Source organism: Lissotriton vulgaris, chromosome 2_1 (genome assembly GCF_964263255.1).
Source record: "Lissotriton vulgaris chromosome 2_1, aLisVul1.2, whole genome shotgun sequence".
In the NCBI taxonomy this organism is placed as follows: domain Eukaryota; kingdom Metazoa; phylum Chordata; class Amphibia; order Caudata; family Salamandridae; genus Lissotriton; species Lissotriton vulgaris.
This window is the reverse complement of record NC_141687.1, coordinates 152665976-152688817: the sequence shown is the minus strand read 5'-3', so window position 1 is coordinate 152688817 and position 22842 is coordinate 152665976. Positions and strand designations below refer to the sequence as shown.

Genomic DNA, 22842 nt, shown 5'->3' with positions numbered 1-22842 from the left:
TGTTCCTGTGACATCCAATAGAAATACAGTTTTAGGCATTCATAGTCAGCCTAGCCGCAGATTTGATCTTGGGGGTTTTCTCCCATGGGTTCGTTTACAAGGAGAGTTTTCTTTTTGACTTTGAATAAATATAAGTTGGAACTTAATGTACAGACAGCATGCAATATTCCTCAAACTGCCTTCTCCCTGTGTTATATGTAGTCGGTAGTAGGAGAACTGAAGGATTCCCGGCTGGGAATTCCTTATTTTTCGAATTTTTTCACTATTTTGCACTTTCACACTATCGCACTTTATATGGATTGTCAATACCATGGATATGGTACAGAAGACAGATATTTTGGAAACATTTTAAGTCGGAAATATTCAGGACGTGGGGCCAATGGTCTATGTAGGGCAATGTGTGCCATTCGACAGAGGTTAAGGGCTTAAAATGTAAAAATAATTCTGCATTATGAAGGAATTAGGAGGGGTAGATTATTCACCCTTTTCAGCCCGGGTCACCATCAGCAGGGCATACCAGGCATTATAAATGGTGATAATTGTATTTAAGATATTTGATCTTAACAACTATTTTATTTTTGCTCACAGGTCCATTAGTCTCTTTGTATATATTATATTGTATTTGTACATTAATATGAACTTTCCCACTGTAATATGAATTTGCTATAAATGTTAGTACATGTGTAAAAATTATTTTGCACTGGTCCAATGTTAGTGTGTTTTTCAAAAGTTGCGACTATGTTATAGTCTTTTGTCCATGGTTTCTAAAAATCACATGACAATCCACAAGTGTGACTATTGGTGGTTAGCATTTTTAAAATGTGTTTGGTCCTTATCACTTTCATCTGGCGAGCAAGGCGAAACGTGGCACTTTTTTGATTCACTTGTAATATGAAATAAAACTTCTCTGCAACCTACGTACCAGAGTGAAGTGTCCGTTTTCTTTCAGAGGGTGCTGTGTATCCAAGCGGCGTGCCTTTGGAGCGTTGATTGATGCACAAGTTACTACTTGTGTAACGATATATCTGTAAGAGACATTAGTTAGTGATAGATTCCTTACCTTAGAATATCCCCAGGCGTCAGACTGGATCCGGAAAGTTTTGCGTAGCAGTACCCTTGCGCGTCTGTAGGCGTCGTCTGCGGCTCCGCGTCCGTCGTCGGCATCGTGGGCGCCGTGATGACGTCGTCTGAGTACTTAGACGCCGCCTCCGCGTGCTGACGTCAGTTCTTAGCCACAGCTTTTCCGCGCCAGAAGCGCAGAGCCATGACAAAAACAGACACTATTGCAAAGAAACTAGGACCCTGAAAGGGGATGACTTTAACCCTAGATATCGGTTCGCAGAACGGGGAGGATGGGTGGGTCGGTAAGGTATCTATCACTAACTAATGTCTCTTACAGATATATCGTTACACAAGTAGTAACTTATGCATCTGAAAGAGACACGTTAGTGATAGATTCCTTACCTTAGAATAGATACCCCAGCAATACCATCCCCGTGGTGGTGGGTCTGCGAACCAATAATCACACCAGAAAGTCCTGGAGGACGGAACGGCCAAAGTAGCCGTCCCTCCAGACTTGACTGTCCAGCAAGTAGTGCCTTGCAAACGTGTGCAGCGAGGCCCACGTAGCTGCCTGGCAAATGTCCTGCAAAGGCACACCCCGGCCCAAGGCAGTAGTAGTGGCCGTGGCTCGAGTGGAATGAGCCCTCAGCCCAACAGGGGGTTCCTTCTTAGCCAAGGAGTAACACGCTTGGATGCACAAGATAATCCACCGAGAGATGGTCCGCTTGTGCACCGCTTTCCCTTTCTTAGCGCCCGCGTACCCAACAAAGAGTTGATCATCCACCTGGAACTGTTGTGTGCGATTCAGATAAAATGAGAGCGCACGTTTTGGGTCCAGGCGGTGGAGCCTCTCCTCCTCTCTCGAGGGGTGCGGAGGCGGAAAGAAGGTGGGCAATGTGATGGATTGCCCAATGTGGAAGGCCGTGACCACCTTAGGCAAGAAGGAGGGCCTAGTCCTCAAAACAACCTTGTCCGGATGGACTGAAAGGAAAGGAGGCTTACAAGAGAGAGCCTGGAGCTCACTCACTCTCCTGGCAGAGGTGATGGCTACCAGGAAGGCAGTCTTCAGAGAAAGAAGGCGAAGAGGACAGTTGTGAAGTGGCTCAAAGGGAGCGCACATCAGAAACGTTAGAACCAGGTTCAAGTCCCACTGAGGCATCACGAAGGGAACAGGAGGAAAGGTACGAGTGATGCCCTTCAGGAATCGTTTAACGATAGGGGACTTGAACAAAGAAGGTTGGTCAGGCAGCCTCAGAAAGGCTGAAAGAGCTGAAAGATAGCCCTTGACAGTGCCCAGAGCAGAGCCCTGCTGGGCAAGAGAAAGAAGAAAGAGGAGAACCTCAGAGAGAGGGGCATTGAGGGGATCCACAGCCTTTGCTGTGCACCATGCCACAAATCTGTTCCACCTGCAGGCGTATACCGTCTTTGTGGAGGGACGCATGGCTGCCAGAATGATGTTGCAAACTTCAGGAGGCAAGTCAAATGGCCTCAACTGTCGCCGCTCAATCTCCAAGCATGGAGGTGGAGACTGGACAGGTTTGGGTGTAGGACCGTCCCCTGCTGCTGCGACAGAAGGTCCTCCTGAAGAGGCAGACGAACCGGGGGATCGACTGACATACTGAGTAGCTCGGGATACCAGTACCTTCGTGCCCAGTCCGAAGCCACAAGGATGACTTGTGCCCGGTCGCGCTTGATCTTCTTCAGCACTCTGGGCAGAAGTGGTATAGGCGGAAAGGCGTACAACAGACCGCAGCTCCACTCGCGACGAAAAGCGTCTCCGAGTGAGTGCCACCTTGGAAATTCCAACGCGCAGAATAGATGACATTGCGCGTTCTCTTCGGTGGCGAATAGATCTAACCAAGGCTCTCCCCATCGCAGAAAGAGGCCTTGCGCCACGTCCGAGTGCAGACGCCATTCGTGATCCATTGAGCACCGGCGGCTGAGTTCGTCCGCCCTGGCGTTCAGAGAACCTGCCAGGTGTTGAACCACCAGAGTCACGCCCTGATGTTCCAGCCATTGCCAGAGACGCAGAGCCTCCCGGCAAAGGGTCCACGACCCCACTCCGCCCTGTTTGTTGCAGTACCTCATGGCGGTGGTGTTGTCCGTGAACACCTGCACTGCACTCCCTCGGACAGACGGGAGGAATGCCTTCAGTGCCAGATGAATCGCCCGCAGCTCCAACAGATTGATATGGAGCCGGGACTCCGCCGGAGACCAGAGGCCTCTGATCTCTGCCTCTCCCAAGTGGCCTCCCCAGGCCTGGAGGGACGCGTCCGTCACAACTACGTGCTCCGGTTGGGGAAGGGAGAGGGATCTGCCGTTGACCCAATCGCGGTCCGTGAGCCACCACTGCAGCTGTCTCGCAGTGCCCTCCGAGATCAGGACATGGTCGGACAGGTTGCCCCGGTGCTGGGCCCACTGAAACTTCAGGTCCACTGCAGAGCCCGCATCCGCCACCGTGCGTGATGCACCAGAAGGATGCAGGAGGCCATCAGCCCCAGAAGCCGCAGCGTCAACCTTACCGAAACTCGGGATAACGGCCCGAAGATCAGAAGCAGAGCCTGTATATCCCGAACCCGCTGTTCGGGCGGGTAAACCCGAAACTGCGCCGAGTCGAGAACCGCTCCGATGAAAAGGAGCTTCAGAGAGGGGCACAGGTGTGACTACGGCACATTTATGGAAAATCCCAGCCGGTGCAGGAGATCCGCCGTAGTCTGGAGGTGGCTGACGACTGCCTGGGGCGAGCCCGCCTTCAACAACCAGTCGTCTAGGTAGGGGAAGACTGAGACCCCCAACCTGCGCAGATGAGCTGCGACCACCGCCATCACTTTCGTGAACACCCGTGGGGCGCTTGTAAGGCCGAAGGGGAGCACCGTAAACTGAAAGTGCTCGAAGCCTACCGTGAACCGCAGGTAACGCCGGTGGGCCGGCAGGACGGGGATGTGGAAATACGCGTCCTGCAAGTCCAACGCTACCATCCAGTCTCCTGGGTCTAGGGCAGTCAAGACCTGAGCCAGTGTCAGCATTTTGAACTTCTCCTTCCGGAGGAAGCCGTTGACGTTCCTCAGATCCAAGATAGGGCGTAGGCCCCCTTTGCCCTTCTTGGGTACCAGGAAGTAGTGGGAGTAGCAACCACGTCCTACTTCTGACCCAGGAACGCGCTCGAAGGCCCCCTTGGCCAAGAGGGCCGAAACTTCCTCCTGCAGGAGCCGCAAATGATCCCCCGATACGCGGTGGTGTTGCGGTGGCATGGCTTGAGGGGTCGTCTCGAAGGGGAGGGAGTAGCCCCTTCGGACGATCTGCAGCACCCACCTGTCCGAAGTGACTGCGCCAGTGAGAGTGGTGTTGGCGAACCCTGCCTCCCACTGGCGTCACATGGGCCGAAAAGCACGGACTAGGAGGGTTAGAGGCGGATGCTGCGAGGACAGGTGTGGACTGACTCCGCTTGTTCCCCCGACCGCCTCCACGGCGGTTTCCACGGCCGCCGCCGCGCTGGACGATAGTTTGCGGCGAGTGGCTGGCGGCACGTGTGGGGGCGCCCCTTCCTTGGCCACGAAAGGAGCGAAAGGCACCCATTTGCTGGCGCGGGCCGAGAGGTCCAAGGACTTGGCCGTAGCCCTGGAGTCCTTAAAGCGCTCAAGCGCGTGGTCTGCCTTGTCGCCAAAGAGGCGACGGCCATCGAACGGCATGTCCATGAATGTATTCTGGACGTCTGCCGAGAAATTGGTGGATCTCAGCCAGGCGTGGCGTCGTACCGCCACCGTCGTAGCCATCGCTCTGCCCAGCGAGTCAGTAGTATCCAGTCCGCACCGGATTGAATACTTGGCTGTGTCCCGGCCCTCCACCAGGGCTTGGCCGAGTTTGGCCCGTACCTCCAACGGACACTCTGGCAGCACTTCCGCCACCGTTTCCCACAGAGAGTGGGTGTAACGGCCCAAGAGGCATGCAATGTTGGAAGACCGCAGTCCCAAGCTAAGGGACGAGAAGATCTTCTTACCATAGTTCTCGTACCTCTTGGACTCCCTGTCCGACGGGGCCGTCGAGAAGGCGGTCTGGGAGTTAGAGGCCTGGATAACCAGACTCTCGCGGGTGGGGAGGGTGGACAGGAAACATGGGTCGCCCGGGGCCGGGCGGTGGCGTCTGGCCACGTTCCTATTTACAGGCGAACCTGTAGCGGGCCTGGACCAAGTGCCCAAAATAACGTCCTTCAAGGCCTCATTAAACGGCAGCAGAGGCTCCATGGAGCATGACTGCGGCTTAAGGACCTCAGTGAGGAGGTTAGTCCTCACGGCCGCGACGGGGAGCTCAAGGCCCAAGGCCCTCATCAACACCACACCATAAGTAGCACCCTCCTCCGAAGCCACGGTAGGAGGAGAGACTAATCCAGTGTCTGGAGAGGTGTCCAGGCCACTGGCCTCCCCAAGGTCTCCTGTCCAGTCCATGTTAGACTGGCACTCTCTGGCCAGAGGGTCCTCAGACCCCTCCCAATCCTCCTCATCCCTCATCTCCTGAGATTCAGGGTCGTAAGTGAACGAGGTCGGTTCATAGAAACTAAAGTCTCCAAACGGCGTCGAGATCGGCACCGATAGGCGTCGCTCCGACGTCGGAACCGATTGAAAGGAGGCATCGGGGACGGCGCCGCCCGAGGACGACGCCGGAGGGGACACCACACGGACCGACGCCGGGGGGGGGTCGTAAGGTCCACCGGTGACTATCCATTGCACGATGAGGGTCCAGCGGCGCCCTGCGGCGCCGGGCCCGAAGGCGTCGACGACGCCGGGGCTGCTGCACCCTGCGGCGCCGGGCCCGAGGGCACAGGCGGTGTCGGGATCGTGGGGCCCTGCGGCGCCGGGCCCGAAGGCGCCGGCGGTGTCGAGGCCGAAGCACCCGACGGCATCGGGGTCGAGGCCCGAAGGCGCCGCGGAACCCGTCGGAGGAGAAAGGGACCTCATGGCCATGAGGAAACGCTCGATCTCCTCCGGCGTCGCGTTCAGCCCAGGGACCAGGGGGTATGGGGCCGAACGCGGCGCCCGCCACTCCCGAGGAGCCGCGTGGGCGGTGTCACCCGAACTCCCGGCCGCATCGAGCGAGCGTCGGGGGGAGTCAGGAGAGCGATGATGTCTCTTCGACTTCTTATGCTTCTTACCTGACGACTTGGACCCGGAGGAGTGGCGCCGACTCCCGGAGCTGTGACGGCTCCGTCCCCGCGACCTGTCCCTCGACCTCCCGTGGGACCGGGACCGGGACCTCACACGGCGCGGGCCGACTGGCGGATTTCGAGTCGCCTGCGGGACCGCTCCCGCCTGGCCTTCCTCGAAAGGGCCCGACAGTCGAAGCAGGCCTCGTCGTCATGGTCGACACCCAAACACATCAGGCACTGGCGGTGGGGGTCCGTGACCGACATGGTACGGTCGCACTTGTCGCAATGCTTGAATCCGGGCATCCCTAAAGGCACCGTCGGAGTCGTACAGACTTCGAAATGGATCAAAAGATCACAAAAAAGGTTAGTCAAAAAGTGACCAGGGAACTGCTCTTTCCAGATCTGCGCTGGCTGGCGCGGAAAAAAGAAGAACTGACGTCAGCACGCGGAGGCGGCGTCTTAGTACTCCGACGACGTCATCACGGCGCCCACGACGCCGACGACGGACGCGGAGCCGACGACGACGCCTACCGACGTGCAAGGGTACTGCTACGCAAAACTTTCCGGATCCAGTCTGACGCCTGGGGATATTCTAAGGTAAGGAATCTATCACTAACGTGTCTCTTTCAGATATATATATATTCACTGAAAAAACCATAGGTTTCACACCAGTTATAGTTAGGAATTAGCATTTAAAAAACATATTAAATTCACTCAAAAAACCATAGGTTTGACACCAGTTATAGTTAGCTGGAAATTTTACTGACATAAAACCATTAAAATTCCCACGTTATAGTTAGTTGGACTCACTATAACTTGCGCGCCTGCAATGCACTGCTGACGACGTCACATATTACATCACTCATGACATGGTCAGTGATATCACTCATGACATCACTGATGACACCATCCAGTGAATGTGTGTCTTTCTGAAAAATAAATATGTTTTATATATGTATATGTAAAGGTCGATGGAAGAATAAATGTTTAAATAAGTTTCTTAATGGATGTTTTAAAAAAAAATGATTGGTTAACTGGCTTATTAAGTGTATCTTAGTGAATACATATATTAGCGAGTATTGTTTAAATATTTAAATGTTTGTATCAGTGTTTCACTTTGTGTATAAGTGGCTGCATGGGTTGGTGAGTAGCTGGATGTGTGTGTATATGGGTTATTAGATGTTTTTTTTAGTATCAGTATGAGTGTCTGTATGGTTTGGTGGCGGTGTTACTTAGCACCTAGATGCATCAATGACTGACTCACTGTTTGCATGTGTTTTGAAGACAGCATATGTGCAGGACTGTATGGGTGGATGAGTGTGTATATGTGTGTGTTAGTGAGTGAATGACTGTCTCAATAGTGTCTTTATCAGTAACTACATATGTTTTAATCTAGTATATGTGAGTATTGATGTATATAAGTGAGTATATGTGAGAGTGAGAGATTGAAAGAGTTCTTGTTTAACCCCTTGTCTGCTGATGACGGAACCGCTCCGTCATCAGCTGCGGTGGCGCTGTGCTGATGACGGAGCGGTTCCGTTATGGCCCGCTCGCTGCTCATGCGCGGCGCGAATTCCACGCCTGCGCTGAGCGTTCTATTGAGCGGGGCGGGCCATGATGGAACCGCTCCGTCATAAGCACAGCGCCACCGACGCTGGTGACGGAGCGGTTCCGTCACCAGCATGCGGCCGCCGCAGTGAAGGGGTTAAATAAGTATGTGTTTCTATAAGTGATTGTTTAAGAGAGTAAGTATGTGTAAGTTTCCTTAGAAGTAAGGTGGTAGTGTGTGTATAGCTGAATATGCAAATAAATGGATGTTCAATAGTTTATTTGCATGTGTGATTATGTGTGCGAGTAACTTTTGGATGACTGCCGGTGTGTAACAGGATGTATAGGTGTTTCACTACATATGATGAGTGAATATATGTATGAGTGACTATATAGAACTGTTGGTGAATGAGTGGATGTGTATATAGATGGTGGTATTACTGAATTGGTTGTTGTAACTGGTATGGGTATCTCTATTTTTTTCAAAATTTTAGTTTCTATATATGTGTTTCAAGGGTTACATTACACTGAAAGGAGGTCTGTCACACTGTCAAAAGGATGGTGTCATCAGTGATGTCATGAGTGATGTCACTGACCATGTCATGAGTGATGTAATATGTGACGTCATCAGCAGTGCATTGCAGGCGCGCAAGTTATAGTGAGTCCAACTAACTATAACGTGGGAATTTCAATGGTTTTATGTCAGTAAAATTTTCAGCTAACTATAACTGGTGTCAAACCTATGGGTTTTTCAGTGAATTTAATAGGTTTTTTAAATGCTAATTCCTAACTATAACTGGTGTGAAACCTATGGTTTTTTCAGTGAATTTCAAAGGTTCTTTGATAACAAATCTCTATAGGTATGAAATGTAATATTTTTTATAACGAATTTTATATTGTATAATTATGTAATAGTTCTTTTTTTTTTTTGCCCCGGAGCGCTCCCGGGGCGCGTACCGATGCGCTCACCGGTAAGCGCAGTGCTTCGGCGCGCCCCGGGGCGCGTACCGGTGAGCGTCCCGTTAGCGCTATTCCCGCGAACGAAAACAACATCGTGACGTATCGCGTAGCCGCGTGATGCGTCATATGACGCACTGCGTAAGCGCACCCGGAAGCACCCGAGCGCATACGATCGCGCAACGTAAGAGCCGCCGGGCGCGCCCCGGTGCGCGACTACGGGCGCGCACCGGGGCGCGTAGCGTTAGCGCGTCGGGTCATGTGGCCTGAAAATAACACTTTTGATTGGTTCAGAACACTTAGTTTCCAAATGATGAGAAAGCCCAGGTCATGAGACCTGAAAATAACACTTTTGATTGGTTCACAACAGTTTTGTCTTACAAATGATGAAAGACCCCACCTTTTTTCCTCATTTTCACTTTGTTGTTTGAGTGAAGAAGACCTGCATTCATTCTGTGAGAAATGGCTTCACTAGTAGCAGCTGCAGGTGCAACTGCACCACCACCACCTCCACCACCACCACAAGGACCACCACAAGACCACATTGGTGGTCAAGAAGAAGAGGAGGAGGAGGAAGAGGAGCAGGAGGAGATACAATTTCTGCCTGAGGACAATCTCCCATACAGACCCAAGGAACATTTTATTTGAGAGTTTTACAAGATGCCAAAGGGTGCAAAAAAAGTGAATGCAGCTAAGTTGACTTGCCTCATCTGTCGCCAACAACTGTCAAGAGGGAACCCAAACAAGAAGTACTCTTTTGGGAACCACTCTATGATTGGACATATGCAGAGGAAGCACCCGATCAATTATTCGGCAGCAAAGGTCAGGGATCTGACCAAGAACCCTCCCCATCCTTCTTCAAGCACCTCCAATCAACCCACTCCATCGGGTGCAGAGGCTAGGGAGATGGTCCCTAATGTACAAACCAGGTTTGCAAAATTTAAATTTGTTTGCATATATTGCAACAAAACAATTTCATATGGTGAGCAAAGCATCACTTTACTCAATCGAGCTGCAGACAACCATCACTGCAGCAAGCAACTTTAATTTTTTTCTATTTTTTTTTGCTCCAGTTGAGCTGTTTGCAATTCCCTGTGTTTTGTTTGACCCCAGAAAAACTACAAAAAAAATATAAAATTGTCCAGAAAAGCCAAAAAAAATAAAAAATGTTCAAAAAAAAAGTAAAAAAAATATAAAACAACAAAAAGAATAAAAAAAACAGTTATTTTCAGAACTACCTCCAATTTATATAAAAATGCTACATTTAAAAAAAAATCTGTCATTCTTTATTCCTTATGGTACGCTACCTGGTACGATCCCCGGTGCGCGTACCGGGCGCTCCCCCGCGCAAATCGAAAAAAAAAGTAATCATTTCTTTTGCCCCGCGGGGCCCTTTTATGGCCCCCACATCAAACCTAGGGGGTCGGGGGGGGGTCTACTCTGCCCCCTTGTGGTCTTTTCCTCCTTTGTTTTTGGCACCTCTTGTGCCTCGATCCTACCGAGACACAAGATGGCGGCCGCTCCGGACTGTTTGGAATGTTTACAGACACCAGAGAGCCAATCAGCTTTCCGCGCGTGAACTCGCCTAGCGCGCTGGTTAGTGCCCCGGTGCGCGTACCGGGGCGGGCTTATAGATATATATATTTTTTTTACCTAAATTACTCAAAATCCACTGGAGCACATATCATGAGACATAGCAAAGGCACATCGGGCTACCAGTCCCTACAATTTTGCCAAGTTTGGTGGAAATCCATTCAGCCGTTGGGCTAAAAGTGAGGTTGACCGCCCTATGGAAATTAAACATTGGGAAAACACGTTTTGGGACCCCCCCCCTTTTATCTCGGCCCCCGCTTGACGAATCCCCCCCCCCAAACTTTCAGGGAAGGACCGGAGCGCCGCGAGGCACATTTGAGGAAATTTTCAGGCAGATTCCTCAACCGACGCCAAAGTTATTCTCAATAGTATGTTGAGATTTTGCATTGAAAATAATCCTAATTATAACTACCTACTGGCCACTGCCAGTAGGTTATATATATATATATATATATATATATATATATATATATATGTATATATATATATTTATTCCCCAACTGAATTAAATTGAGGAGCCAGCACACGTTGTTGTGGGGGTTCTTCCCGTTTATTTCCTTGGTTACAGCATTCACACGAACAGGGACGCGTTTCAGCAGTCAAGCTGCCTTCATCAACCTGAGTTGAGCCATATTAGTGCCTCTTTTTAAAGGTTTATAATTAATTAAAATCGAAGATGCACTTCACTCCACAGTGATTGGGTCACTACAAGCATGTGAGATAATACAGTTCGTTTTTCACAGAAGGCATAACCGGAATGTGTTTAAACAAAGCCACAATAGTATAAACCCTGCAAAAACGAAATTTGCTTCATGGTTACTTTTACAGACTGTGTTATTCAGCGCTATGCTCTCCTGTTTTGTACTATTTTAAGTCAGTTCCCAGCATGCTCTATTGAGTTGCAAATGAAAACCCGGACTGGATTATTACGAGTCCTCCAACTGCACCTGAAGGCATCACCATTAATATCGTTCCTTTTAAAACCAAAGTCACGCATTTAATCAGTTTGCACATTCTTGCTTCAAAAAACATTGCTGACTTTCATATCCTGCCAATTCTTCTACCATTTACATCGGAGGCAATATTTACAGTTTACGAAAATTGCTATTGTAAACAAAGTCTTCTGTTAAAGTGCTGAATGCGACATTTGATCGATAACTAAATCTGCTTAAAAGTGCAAGTGCAAAATGATTATTTTGAAGGTGCAGAATGTGCAAAATACAACAAGGTGCAATTACTAAACGACATTTAGGATACATAAAAATAAAAATAAAAATAAAAGAAGCAAATCGGATGGCACGCTAGCCCCAATTAGGAGGGTTACATGACAGGGAAACCGATAAAGTGCAACCAAATAAACGGTAGGGGAGAAGTGGAAAAATACAAAAGAGAAAAAGAACATTATGGCATAGTGGCCAAATCCAGTCAATTCTTTGTATTAAGGTGGGAAAGTATATCCTAGAAACACACCTAGGTCCATGTCTTAGATTGACTGACAATAGTATAAGATGGGTTATAAAGACCTAAATCGGTGATTAAATACCAACACAGGAGTAAAGCACACTCCAAACTTAAATGGATTTTGGTCTGCAGCAGACCAATGGATAAATCACATGTTGACAAACCTGACAGGACTAGAGAGAAACAGTCAGTGTCTCTCAAAATGTACATACAGGAGATTCACAGCACCCTGATATACAGCAGGAGTTCATAAAAAACAGTGTAAATCCTCTCCTGTATTCATCCCATTGGGAATCCTGGTATCTAACAATAAAATATATTTACTCGCCAATTGTCTGAGGGTTATATATATATATATATATATATATATATATATATATATATATATCCATCACACAAAAGAACCCATTTGAAGATGCCACACACAGGAAAGTAAACTCAGTCTTTATTCAGGATCTCAGGTAAGAGTACAAAGCACCTCACTTTCACAAGAACAGCCTGACACGTTTCGAATGCAGTTCATTCTTGTTCACAGGCATTATCTGACTATGCCCAACAGCTGCGTTGCTCTTCATATCCGCATTGAAACAGAAAGTCCCGCCCACAGGGCGTCAACAGCACAGTGCTTCTGGTATTTCCAGTTTTGAAGACAACAATCTTTCTCCAGTGAGCGCCGTAGGTATTTGGCAGATAACGTATTCCCCCAGTGGGTTTGAAAAGGGGCGCAGACGGAATCTCCCTGTTTTTAACAATCCTGCATTGCGGTCTCTCCCGTTCTTAATGCGCGACCTGGGTTGGTCACACAAAATGATCCGCAGCAGCAGAGGGGCATCTTCGCGACCGAGCCGGCCGCCATTAAATCCATCACACACTCTTACCTGAGATCCCGAATAAAGACGGAGTTTACTTTCCCGTGTGTGACATCTTCAAATGGGTTCTTTTGTGTGATATATATATATATATTTTTTTTTATACACATACATACATACATACATATATACACACACACCACCAATCCCGCTTTTAAGCTAAAAAACGGGTCTGACAAATGCTTGAGTCACCTGTCAGTAGTTTAATGCCACCATACAGCACAATAAAATAGAGCAATGTTCTCTATCACTCTATCACAGGTCCTGGCAGAAGTATTTCGGCAAATAACTTTATCAATGCCGGTTGTGTGCTAAAAAGTTCAAAAGTGAAGATTTTCGGGGGAAGTTGATTTAAAGACCAGGTGAGGAATCCCATTGGACAAAAGATGTAGTAACAGAGAGGACAGGGAAAGTTCCTCAAGTAAGTACTTTTCTTCTCTCTGTATCCGGCGTTCCTCCCTTGGAGCCCAGTGCATCGATCACGCTCAAGGGACAGAACAAACCAGAACCGTGACCCCGGTACAGTGACCCGCCCGTGCATACATTTGTGCCCCGACAAAGTCAACCTTCAAGCAGCCTGTTCCTTTTGTAATGCGGGATCAATGGGGGGTTCCATAGCTTCAGGGCAACTCATCAGCAGTCCATCCGCTGCTCTCTCCCCAATAATATATATATTATATATTTACTTCGCACCAACACATCAAGGCATGAGGACAGGAATTAAAAGATACATAACAAAGACAGCACACAACTTGTTTGCATACCTTGATATCATTTTAGTTGCAGTATAAGCTCAAAGGCAAGTGAGGAATCTGTGGGAAGATAATGCAACTCTCACGGATTCCACACAAAATTAACGAACCCCAGAGCAGTACCCTCCAGGAAGCATGGACTGAGTAGTTCAGTGTAACCAGGTAACACAGGTGGGGCAAAGTTATTATCACTGAGTGACCCCCACGCAAGGATGTAATGCTTTGTAAAAAGTATGCAAGGATGACTATGTGGCAACCAGGCATTTCGGCAACCAGAAATCTTCCAGAAACGTTTGCAACAGCAGCCATGGTCCTTTCTAAATGCTCACAAATGCAATTGAGGGTCTTCTTTGCCCAGGGTGTAGGAACATTAATTATTATGTGGTGCACTTATGAGAACCTCACCATGTAATAATGTCACAATCTTTATACGGTCCAGTTACATTTTTCAAGCAAAACTTTACCTCAGTCTTAGGCAGCTGTGGCACAGAGCAGCTAAGCTTAAACAAGGGAACAAGTATAAAGCATTTAGAAGTCCCAAAACAACAGTTTAGTAAGAAATATGATGCAATAAAAATCCAACACCGATTTACGAAAATAGAATGTCTTTTTAACTTTAGATAGACACTAAAATGACAAATCCTTTGTGAGGAATTGGAAATCTAATTTTCCAAAAGGTAAGTAACTGTAATTTTAGTGTTTTGGTGCAATAAATCACTGAAAGCGGTTTGTAACCTACAGGCAAAAAAGCCTGTAAGATTCCTCTTGGACTAGCCACTATAAGTTGAGAGCTAGTCTCGGGGACTGCTCAGAGTACCTGTCATAATCAGCAATCTTAGTCCTCAGTGCACTTTACTCCTTTAACAGGAACCATCCAAAAAGTGGTCCTGATGCTGGTGACGAATGACGCTAAGATGTTGAAGAAATGCAGCGAGTTTTCCTGGAGCGACTTCAAGGGGTGTCTCTGACCTCAAGAATCGATGTCCCACGATGCGATAGCAAGGTCCAGTGCAGTTCCACTCGCCACTTGATCAACTGGTTACAGTGCAGGTGCACAGGCTACTTACAACTCTGGTAGACCAGAGTCTATTTATGCTATAGGTCCCACTGGCTTGGGGATGTCTGGACTCCCAGAAAGCACTTTGTTGTCAAGTGGCAGGCAGGCATTCCTGGAAGCTAGGCTCTCTAAGGGTGCTGGTTTCTTCAGATTTTGGTGGCCGTGAAGCTTAACAGGAGGCTAACCACCTAGCCCTTGGGGTCACTTCTCCCATTTTGGCACAAGTGGAGCTCTGTTCTAGGAGTGGGCACACCATGCACAGTCCTCTTTGCAGTTCTCGAGTGCAAACTAAACAGTCGAGTCTTTGGTGCAGCCTCTCTTTGCAGGGTCCAGGGAGCAGCAGGACAGTCCTCCTGTCTTCGTTCCAGTCCAGCAGTGAGATAAGGACTGTGCGTCTGAGGTGCCATTTTTATGCCAGCTTCTGGTTTGTGGGAGAGGAGGACTCACTAGCCACAGTGGAAATAGTTCAAGAGGGAACCCTTCCTTCTTTACATCACTTCCTGGGAGTTTGGCCACCCAGCATAATGAGCCACTCCTCCCGGAAAACCAGTTCTGTACTGGGGTTTCCTCCTCTGGAGGAGATGCCAGTCTGTCTCCCTATACAAAGAAGCAGGCATGCGAAGGTTTAATCGCTATTTGATTGACTGAGGTGGTAGCCTCTCTGAATCTGTGGCCACTGCCCAATAGTCATACTGCTTGACTGCTTGAGGCGACAATTACTCACTCCAGCAATTCTTTCTGTTCCCCCCCTTCCTGGGAGTTCTTCACATGTCCTACCAAAGGGGCAGAATGTTGTCTCAAGTGAAACTGTAGCAGGCAGACAAAGGCTACAGAAGGTTTGAGAAACAAAGTGGTGAATTTCTAAGTCTCCCTCTTATTAAAGTTACTTTAAATCTGACCTCAGCAATGTATTGGTTATAATGTACCATTTAATTTATCTTTGGTGGTCCCAAATGGACGTTATCACTAAACACAGCAGCTAGTGAAAATCCACGAAAGGCTATGCCATTGTGAAAACAGCAATTTGGGGTTTTCACTGTAAGGGCATGTTGAACACAAAAGGACACGCCTTTCATTTTAATATTTGGCACCCTTCCTGGTGGGTTACCAAGGCGTTCCCCAACGATGGCTTAGTATTAAAAAGGAAGGTTTTTACCCAGCAAAAGGATTTATTCTGCCATGTCAAGTTGGCAGGTTTAATGCTGCAGTGTTGGGCATAAAGACACATTTACACGTGTCACTGTAGTGGCGGTATAATTAAGTGCTGCAATCTACTACTGGCATTTAACTTAGTAGACCTGGGTACCTCAAGTACTATATATAGGGTCTTAGAAATAAGTTAAATGAGCCAATCCGGTACTTGCCAATTGTACACGTAATGTGAGGGTTAGAGCACATGCACTGGGGCCTGGACAGCAGGGACCAGAATACTACAGAGTTGAAAAACCAGCAGCATAACTCCAAAAACTTGGGGGTGGGACGTAGTGATACAAAAAAATAGGTCCTTGCTTACAAAGGCCATAGTAGATATTGCTAGAGAGGATGATCTAGCAGTAAATGTTTAGTTGAGTCATTGTATTGTTCTGGTTCAGCTTTAGTTAAGCCAGGTCATCAACTGTGTTCTGTTGTGTTCAGTTGAAGTAATGCAACACCAAATGTCTGAGATCCAGCCCATGCAGACGTTCCTTCTTCTGGATATGATGCTAAGGAGGAAGAGTATTAGATTGCGCCATCTGGAATACAGAAACCACCTTGATAAGAATGATGGGCAGATGGGGTTTACCAACTTAACAGGTAGAAAACAAACTGAAGGATTGACAAACTGACAGATTTAAAACCACAGAACCTGAGAACAGAATTAATCTACCCCAAAACAACTGTCACAGTAAGAAGTTGACCTGGGCAACTGTGCATCCGCTTAAACGGAGAAGCTATCAAGAAAGTCAAAACAAGGTTCAAATTTTAGAGAGGAATTATAAAGAGAGCAGGAGGACCACATAAAGTAAACCTTTCTGAAAAACTAGTCAAGTCATGATCTAAACAGAAAAGATTAATCAAGACAAATGACGCAAACATGGCCACAAGACAGCCCTCAACAGCACCGGCCACCAGGCTCTACTGAGCCAGTAACACCACAAATCCGAAGATGTCAGATAGGTGAAATTTAAATGGGTTGATGCCTTCTCGTTTGCACTACTAAACAAATGTATTCCAGTAGCCCTTGATGATGGATTTAGTAGCAGGCTTGCCGCTGCTAAGATGAGATGAGCAGACTCACCATAAAGGCAACAAGTCAATACCTGGCTGAGTTCCATCTGCAAGCGAACAGCCAAATGCTAACCACCAAAAAATCAGCGGACTGGACCCTCCTCTCTCATTCTGGAATGATCAGAATAAGCTTGTGCTTGATCCTTCCACACATTCTGAAGGACGTCTGACAGAAATGGGACCAGCAGAAATGCCAGCAGCATCTGGAAGAAGACTAGGTTGAAGGAGGCAGCAGAGGGAAGAAAAAAGGGTTTAGAACTTGCCACAGCAACTATCTTTAGTTTACCCTGGCGGAATTCTCCCTCAGGCCATCTTGATGCACTGCTCCTGTGTCCCTTCTTACCCCCTCAGGTCTCTGGAGAAGCATTTCCTACTCACTTCAAAAAGAACAAGTCCAAGTAGCATATCTCCACTCCCTTTTGGCTAGGCTCCAACTAAGCACACACATACATACATTCATTCATACAAGCGGCAAATAAGCCATCTCTGCCTTTTTAGTAAACTGTAGAATAGGATTTCTCAACGCTGAGTGATTTAGAAAAACCAACTGTTATTAGGTGCAATACTGATTAGACCAAAGATTTTTCCATGCATTCGACAGATGCTCAGAAATTGCCACGTCAATGCAGTTTTCAGTAAACTGTGAGGAACTCAAGAGAAACTTTTCCATTCACTGTTCTACTTGCCCAATCCCATGATGTCATGCACTCAACCCAGGAGCTGTACACATGTGAAGATGTTAAGACAAAATAAGGTAGAAGGAAACACATTTTAACAGAAGGTAATGAAACAACTCATCACACAACTACTAGCCATCAAAACATTTAACACAGGATAGCAGAAGTGATACAATTTTCCATGTCATACCTTCAAGCGTATTTTTACTGGATTTTTTGTCCATCGCTTTTTTAATGCAGTTCTGCAAATCATTCAACAGGTCGGTACACTCCTCTGGATTCTGTTTTAAATTAATAGAGAAAGATACACAATTTGACTATGTTAAAGAGGGAGAGTAGTCACTATACAGCAAACATTTCACATAAGAAAATAAACAGTATAAAGAAAGAGTAGTAGGTTATCAAAATCCAATCATAGTCATGTAACAGATGTCTGAGAAGATCTTCAACAAGTGACATCAAGTGTACAAAGCTATCCTCTCCTCCTCAATTACCCTGAGGCAATGCTAAAAGTCATAGCAGGGACAGAGGTAGAATGACGCAGAACAGGATAAGAAAAATTCCACCGTAAAAGACAAAAGAGCTATCAGATTTGTTGAGAGGCTCAACAGTTTTAGATGGGATAGAGAGTCCTGAATTGTTGTGTCTTATAGGGGAGATAAGAGCAGTTGCTAAAGGCCTTTTAGCTAGCTTCAATTTCTGGTAAAGGTATTTTGGTTAAGGTCCTCTAGGTATTGCAAGCAATTGTGTTTGCATATCAACTGGGAGGCATTTGAGAGAAGCTAGGATAGGTGATCTACAATGAAACATTTAGGTGCTATTTATCATCCTGGTAGCATTTTGTAGGATTATTTTGGAGAAGACTAGTGAAAAGAGCCTTCTCATACTCAATCTGTGAAATTGCATGAGCTTGAAATTCATTTTGGAAGGAATGGTTAAATATTCCTTAGAAGCTTTAATTGCTACCTGGCACTCTTAGTCATATTTTTGACATCTATCTCCAGAATGAGGATTTTGTCAAGGTTTTATTACATGAAATTTAATATCAGTATAATGCTTTTTAAGAAGAGGATAATGATAGCCAAATTTTAGTGGACCATGGAAGAATCTGTGAACAAGGGAGTCATTATGGATTTCAAGCCATAGGGGTTATAGGCCTTTAAGGCGAATCTGCCCGATGAGCAGCACTGAACCATTTAAATTCTGCATCCGTAATATTTTTAAAAGCTAAAACTGTCCAGGAAGTAGGGAGATTTTTTTCTATTGTTAGCCAAAATGTGCACGTGTGCAGGGGGAAAGTTGTCATTGTCAATTCTAATATATTCGATCTTTTTAGTGAAGTCCTCAATTAGTTCCTCATGTCTTGATTGACGCAAGATGGCAGTCTCATGTGATTAGTTATGTAAAATCCAAAAGAGCTCTTTTGGTCGACATTTGGGTTCGGAGACGGTGGGACATTTTCACCATCTAAGTTTGAAAGTATAGAATTATCCTCTGATTAGTACCTTTGAACCATTTTGATGTTTTACTCAGTCTTTCAGTTTGGAGTTGGCAGAGGCAAGCTTGTTTATAAAACCCTAGACATTCTATTTATAGTGATGCAATAGTTTGGAAAGATCCATTTAAGGTGGTTGATTGATAGGGATAGAGAGCATCAAGGAATAAGGCATGATCAATGTTATTTATATCTCAGGACTCTTCCTGGTTTAAACTTAGAGGAACTTGAGATAGGAGAATGTTGAAAATAATAGCTAGCTTCAAAATCAGATCACAATATTGTTAGAAAAAACAAGCAATAACTCAGATCAATTGAGAATCCTTAAATGTGAATATGCACGGTTCAATGTAATACTACAGCATTATTCTGTATTAAGGATCTGAGATGGGGAGTGTATGTTTTAGACTAGAAGGCAGAGTTAGCAATGGCAGATTTACACTTTAAAAAAAGCATCTGATGCAGTGTTGCATATTAACAACTGTAGAAGGCTGGGAACGATTCATTGGTTTTAGAGCAAAATTATCAGATATACAGGTTGATGCATGTGTGGATTCTGTTTGTCAGAACGGGAAAGTGTACCAAATATGGAGGGATGGTGGCATGTGGACAAGATTGTTGTGTGTGCATCCCCTTGCCCTCTCCCCCGCCACTGAGAGCGATATCTTTTGAGGTTGAGTGGTTTGCTATGGCATGTGCAGGCACTAGAGTTTCTCTGTTTGTAATGTTAAAGGACGGTGTTGCATTATCATGGGAGAAGGGTGTGGTTTACCTGATTTGTAGAGTATCCTAGTGTTTGCTTGCAGTTTTTCGACAAAGCTAAGCTTTTGAGAGAGGACGAGTTGCTCACTTTTAAAACATTTTTTATAATTGGATACTTGGCGTAGGAAGAAGACCCTTTTTGTAATGGTCATCCCCACATTTTGCCACTGGTCTCTAACTAGGTGTAAGGACGGTAAAAGAGGCAGTTCTCCAATTATACTTGTTGGACACGGTGAAGCATATGGCCAACTTCGCCAAATTCATTTACCATGCGCGAATAGCATTAATGGACAAGACAACCATGGTATAAACTGACTTTTAACTGGTGGAAGCTTTCATGTGGCATATGCTTCCCAAACACACATTGTTTTATTTAAATTTTACACATCTTTTTATACTGATTGCTCTTCTTTATACTAATTGCTTTCTTTTGTATTGATTTTTATTAATCACTCAAATAAAGTATTGTCATTGTCACTGGTCTGGATATTTTTCGACGTATGTGCACTGGGTCTCTGGTAACCAAGCCCTAGTGCTTTATTCCTAAACTTAAGGTAAAATGGACTAATTGTAATAAAATTGGAACAAACTTTAGCACGTCTGTAAGTCCCTAGTAAATGGCGCCCCTGGTACCGAGGGCATGGGTACTGAGGGTCCCTAAGGGCTACAGCATTTATTATCCCACCCTAAGGAACGCCCCTACAAATTGCATGCAGACTGCATGACTTTGAGCAAACCATGTTTGAAAACACATGGCACACTCGCTGTGTGCCATGCCAAAGTCTCTGCATTTAATATATGCAAGTCACCCTTACAGCAGGCCCTGTAGTCCTAAGGCAGGTTGCATTATATTGCATGTGAGAACATATAAACATAATGCCTCTGTGCCCCTGAGCTGTCTAGTTCTATTACTAGATGGTACAAATCAACAGGGAAGCCATCTTTGGTATATGTACTGGGCACTGTTCATTACGAGTTCCCCAGTTACACGATGGCTTTACCGAAACCTATGGTGTTTGGAATCAAACACTGTTTCTTAATTAATCTGTACCTTTGCCAGTACTGGCTTTATTATGACATGCACTTAGAGGGCACCTTAGAGGTGCCCCTTAGAAAACCTACAAGTATCTAGTGTGCTGGCTGACTGGTATCGTCCAGCCTGGCATCAAAGACAAGTTTCTGACCCCTGCCTGTGAGGTCCCACGCTCCTAAAGACCAGAAATAATGCCTGCTTCAAAGCTTCTTTCGCCTTTGACATGCAACCCTGGCTTCCCTCAGACCTTGGTGATGCCACCCCGCGCCCAGAGATCTAGTTGATACCAAGACAGGCAGGAAATTAGCTATGCAAGTAGGGTGTTGCACCACCAAGCTATTCACACTCCTAAGGTTGGCTACAGGATGTGCTCCATGAAAAAGAAGGGTTCCACCATCTTCTTTTAGGAGGAATTATGAACTCTAGGACAGGGTTATCCCCACTCCTCACAGGGTCTCGACCTTAAGATGCTCTGGCGTGTAGGGCAACTGCTGGTCCACTGGAAATCGGACTGGTAGGCTCAGCTGTAATGGTCGTTTCTACGGCTGGGTCGCACTGCAGAAATCACCCTCAGTTGTAGGGAAGCCTAGATAAACAGACTAAAGGCAGGGACTTCGGGACCAGTCCAACCAAACTTCTCCCTGGGTTATGGGGCTCGGGTGCAGTAGTGCTTTTTGGTGTCAGGTGATCACGTTCTGAGGCTCTTGGGGTTCCTGCTGTCTGGCAAGAGAGGTTGCAGACAGTGACTGGAACTAGTACGGAGGAGCAATCGGATAATGAAAAAATGAAGTGTTGTTCGTATTTTACCAACTTTTTAAGAAATGCATTTGTTTATGTACATGTGCATGCATTTCAGTGCTATATATTATGTGTGCAAGGGAGGCGGCCTGAAAATGCAAGTACTCCTATGGAGTGCTTAAAAACAAATAGCTCCGCGAACTGGGAGCAGTGTAAAGAGACATGTACTTGGTCCAAAAGGAGGCATGACACCCACATGCCATGACGGATGGAATCAAAGAAAATGAGTGATGCTGCAGTTTACCAATGGTGGGAGATGGGCGGCCTGTAAGCCCACAGATAGAACACAACACATCTCTTTGAGACAGCCAATGCACTGTTTAGCGGAGACCTAAATAGCATGGTACTCAAGAAACATTAGTATTTTGCATGAATTGACCCAGATAGGGGCAGATAATTGCTGCCTCCTTGAAACACTTCTTCTGAATGCTGACCTACACCACCCTTGGGACAGAGATTTCCTGTAAAAATACTTTTCGTCAGCATCTGGAAAAGGATCAGGAGGGGCAATCCTCCTTTGTCAGCATTTAGAAACTGTGGTAGAGAACTGTTAAACCTGGGATCCCTGGTTGGCTGAGGTAGGTACCTTAGGCCAAGTACGGACCCGCGTTCCAATGTCAGGGAAATGAAGGCCACCTTCCTCCATAGCCCCGCTCACCCCCTCGGTAACTTGGCACGAGCAGCCAGGCTGATCTTCAAAGCAAATATGCAACCACGCTCACAATAATCCATTGATGACACCACAAATAGAATCCACACAAGTTTTATAAAACTAGTATAAACTCTATGTAAAAAGATATACGATAAGACCACACGATAAAAAACCAACATATGAGGTTGTGTAATATTTCTCCTGGCCGGTTGTTAGGCCGGCCAGCCATCCCTTGTAAGTTCTGGCGATGTCAATGAGCACTTCTAAACATTATACTGTACTTCTTATCACGTCATACAGTTCGTAATGCTAGAATCAGGTACTTCTGCAATGTAAAAATACTGTAATGCGTAACGTAGCAATCAGACACTCTGCAATGAAAAGAATGGAATGCGTAATCCAACCACCAGATATGTTGATCTGCAATAATGAGGCAATGCATATACACTAATCAGGTAATTCATTATGCAGGAATAATGCAATGAGCAATACGCTAATCAGGTAGTTAGTTTTGCAGGGAGAAGGCAATGCGCCATACGACAATCAAGTCGTTCGTTATACAGAAATGTTGCTACATGTAATACGTCAGTCAAGTACTCCGCTCTCAGAAACGGAATACTATATAGTACACTCAGGCCCCGATCACCGGGCCTTAGGCGGTCCCTCCGTCTCCTCTTCTGACCGTCAGTCAGCCTCTAACAGTTGCCCCCAACACAGT

At 46.3% G+C, this 22842-nt stretch overlaps 1 protein-coding gene across 1 annotated transcript in view; it reads right to left on the bottom strand.

Moving 5' to 3' along the window:
• MYBBP1A (MYB binding protein 1a) overlaps positions 1 to 22842 on the bottom strand; it is a 517888-nt gene that overhangs the window by 288896 nt on the left and 206150 nt on the right. Inside the window, exon 14 of the mRNA XM_086954610.1 lies at positions 17575 to 17665. Coding sequence (XP_086810736.1) covers positions 17575 to 17665 — 91 coding nt within the window. The remainder of the gene's footprint in view (positions 1 to 17574; positions 17666 to 22842) is intronic.